Source organism: Saprolegnia diclina, assembly GCF_000281045.1.
Source record: "Saprolegnia diclina VS20 unplaced genomic scaffold supercont1.74, whole genome shotgun sequence".
Classification (NCBI taxonomy): domain Eukaryota; phylum Oomycota; class Saprolegniomycetes; order Saprolegniales; family Saprolegniaceae; genus Saprolegnia; species Saprolegnia diclina.
Window position 1 is genome coordinate 85,834 of NW_008246141.1, and position 2,356 is coordinate 88,189.

Genomic DNA, 2,356 nt, shown 5'->3' on the forward strand with positions numbered 1-2,356 from the left:
GCGCCAAGCACACAGGCCGAGTACAAGATGAGGTAGTAGAGCCCAATCGACGACGTCCCGAGCGTCGCGCTGTTGGGAGTTGTCGACGATATGTCGTAGGCGTCCGAGATCAAGACAAGCGTTCCGTTGTCGCCTTCATACGAGACGACTTCACGAACGCCAGCGACCCAATCCAAGAGAAGCACCCATCCGTAAAAGGTGAAAGGTGGCTCGAGTAGTGGCTGTACTAGCATTCGAACGTCGGTTTGAGCTGGATCCGAGGCAAACTGCATAAGACTAATGTTGAGCGACGCCACGGCTGTGGTTGCGTTCTGAAGCAAAACCGGGTCGATCTGTCGGTGCGGCAAGAGCTTTTGCGCGGCGAGTAGCGTCTCGGGACAGACTCGGCGCGACTGCTGCGCGCAAATCGCGTCGATCGAGTCGTGGACCAAAGACATCGCGATGACAAGAGATGGCCGCGGTATCGCCACCGTCCATTCGGACTGCGTGGAGCAGTCGTCGGTCGATGTAAACGGCGGTTGCACATACGTCTGTGGTGCGCCATACAGGCAAAAAGGACTCCCGCCGTAAAATACGAGGTCCGTCGACCACGCGGGCGGCACTAGCGTCACGCGCAAGTCCGTCTCGAGAGTCGAGTACATGTCTGCGGTCGATGCGTTCCAGGCGCCGTACAGCGCGGTGACACGGTCGGCTCTCAGAGAAATGAGAGACTCAGGTATGGGCACGACGTAGAGATCGCTTGAAAGGAGTGGCCCAAGGGCGTCGCGAATCATACCAATCGGGCGGAAGAACGGACTCATTTGGAGAAGCGACTCGAGAAACGACTCGAACGAGACGGGTACGCGGCCGTCGCACAATGTGTTGAGGACGTAGTGTGGCGCGCCACGAAGAAGACTCGCGTTGCAGCCACTGACAAGGCGAATATCATCGAGAAGTGAGGGACTGAAGAGCGACATCACCCACGGCCCATTGGTTCTGACAACACTCTTGAGCACAACTGAAGTCTGGAGGCCAAGAGCATTGACCAGCGTCGCCGTCTCGACGAGTCCCGGCCGCTTGATGTTTTGCCACTGATACGAATAGCTGTCAATACCATGCGATCGCCAGACAGTGGCTTCGTCCTGGACCGAGGTGGTCACGGCAGCGACAGCGTCGAGCCAGCGAGCGCCCATCGCTGAGGCTTCGAGGCCGCTCTCAATGGCAAACCAGAAATTGGTCGAGGTCGCAGATGCGGCGACAGCCGCTTTCCAGTTGGTGTTGCGCAAGAGAGACTCGAGGTACACTGCGCCGTTCGCGGCGTACTGACGATGACAGCGCGCTTGACGCGCGTCCGTGTGGGCGAGCTCGAACGATTGGTTAAAGTCGACCCAGCAGTACTGCGTTGGCAGTTGAAACAGCTGGGCATTCTCCGACAAGTTGCGCAGACTAGTGATGGCAAACTCGAGCGCTGTGAGCTTGGTCGTGAGCAGCGCCATCGCGTACGTCGGGTGCACAATAGCGCTGGTCAAGAGACTGTCGTAGTGTCCCTCGAGCGCCACAGACTGCAAGTCGACTGAGGAGGTATCCGGCGTCGTCTCCAATAGCGTATTCAGTAGATCGATGAGGAAGGTTTGGTACCCAGATGCGTTGTAGTACGGCCAAAGAAGGTCGTTGGCGAGCGGCGGCTGCAGCAGCCGTAGGTAGCAGACACTTGCAGCCAGCGTGGCGCTGAGCCAGAGGCTACCGAGCAGCAGCGACGACCAATGCCATCGACCACGTGGGTTGGCGGACACCGTCGGCTGGACTCGCTGGACTCGCATTGCTGGGGTTTCAAAGTAACGGTGGCAGTCCAAACCCCAAATAGAGGTATCCTCCATGTACTTGCGCAACTTTATACGGTCGCACTTTGGATAGTCTCTTCCTCTCGCGGTCAAACAAATATAGCGAGAGCGATGACCAGAGACAACAACATCTTCGGGCGAGGCTGCCAAATCTCTGGAATCATAGTGGCAACCAGCGATCTGATTGGTTTTTGGTGGCTGCAGCCTGGTGACTTCATTCGATCAGATCTCAAGGTGCACCTCCACAAGCACTGGCGGCACGTCGTGGCGACGTTTCGGGCGATGTACGGCGCCAGTGGAGCGCAGTTGGCAACCGTGCACACGACCACGTGGTCCAGCGACCCCGTATGCTCCTAATGCGCTGCTCAGGTTATCACGATGCTTCGCTTCCTCCCCTCTAACATGCAAGTCTTTGTCTTGCATCGATTCTAGTTTTACACACGAAGTCATGCACGAGTTTGCGGCAGCATGCGTCGCATCATATCTTTTGACCCCATGAGTGCTAGATTCTAGGTGCCGCCAAACGAGAATGCAGT

At 57.3% G+C, this 2,356-nt stretch overlaps 1 protein-coding gene across 1 annotated transcript; it reads right to left on the bottom strand.

The window, feature by feature from the left end:
* Positions 1-208: 208 nt before the first annotated feature.
* Positions 209-1,821, bottom strand: SDRG_14560 (hypothetical protein). The gene is made up of 2 exons (XM_008620696.1): positions 297-1,821; positions 209-250 (listed from the first exon to the last, which is right to left on the bottom strand). Exons 1-2 carry the CDS (start codon positions 1,797-1,799, stop codon positions 227-229), a joined length of 1,527 nt encoding a protein of 508 aa, XP_008618918.1. The 5' UTR covers positions 1,800-1,821; the 3' UTR covers positions 209-226.
* Between the last annotated feature and the right edge of the window lie 535 nt (positions 1,822-2,356).

Excerpts from the sequence above, each read along its gene's own strand:
- SDRG_14560 (XM_008620696.1), bottom strand. The coding sequence starts at position 1,799 with ATGCGAGTCCAGCGAGTCCAGCCGACGGTGTCCGCCAACCCACGTGGT. Across the intron at positions 251-296 it reads TTCAGAACGCAACCACAGCC|CTCAAACCGACGTTCGAATG; the intron begins GTGGCGTCGCTC and ends CCTCGGATCCAG.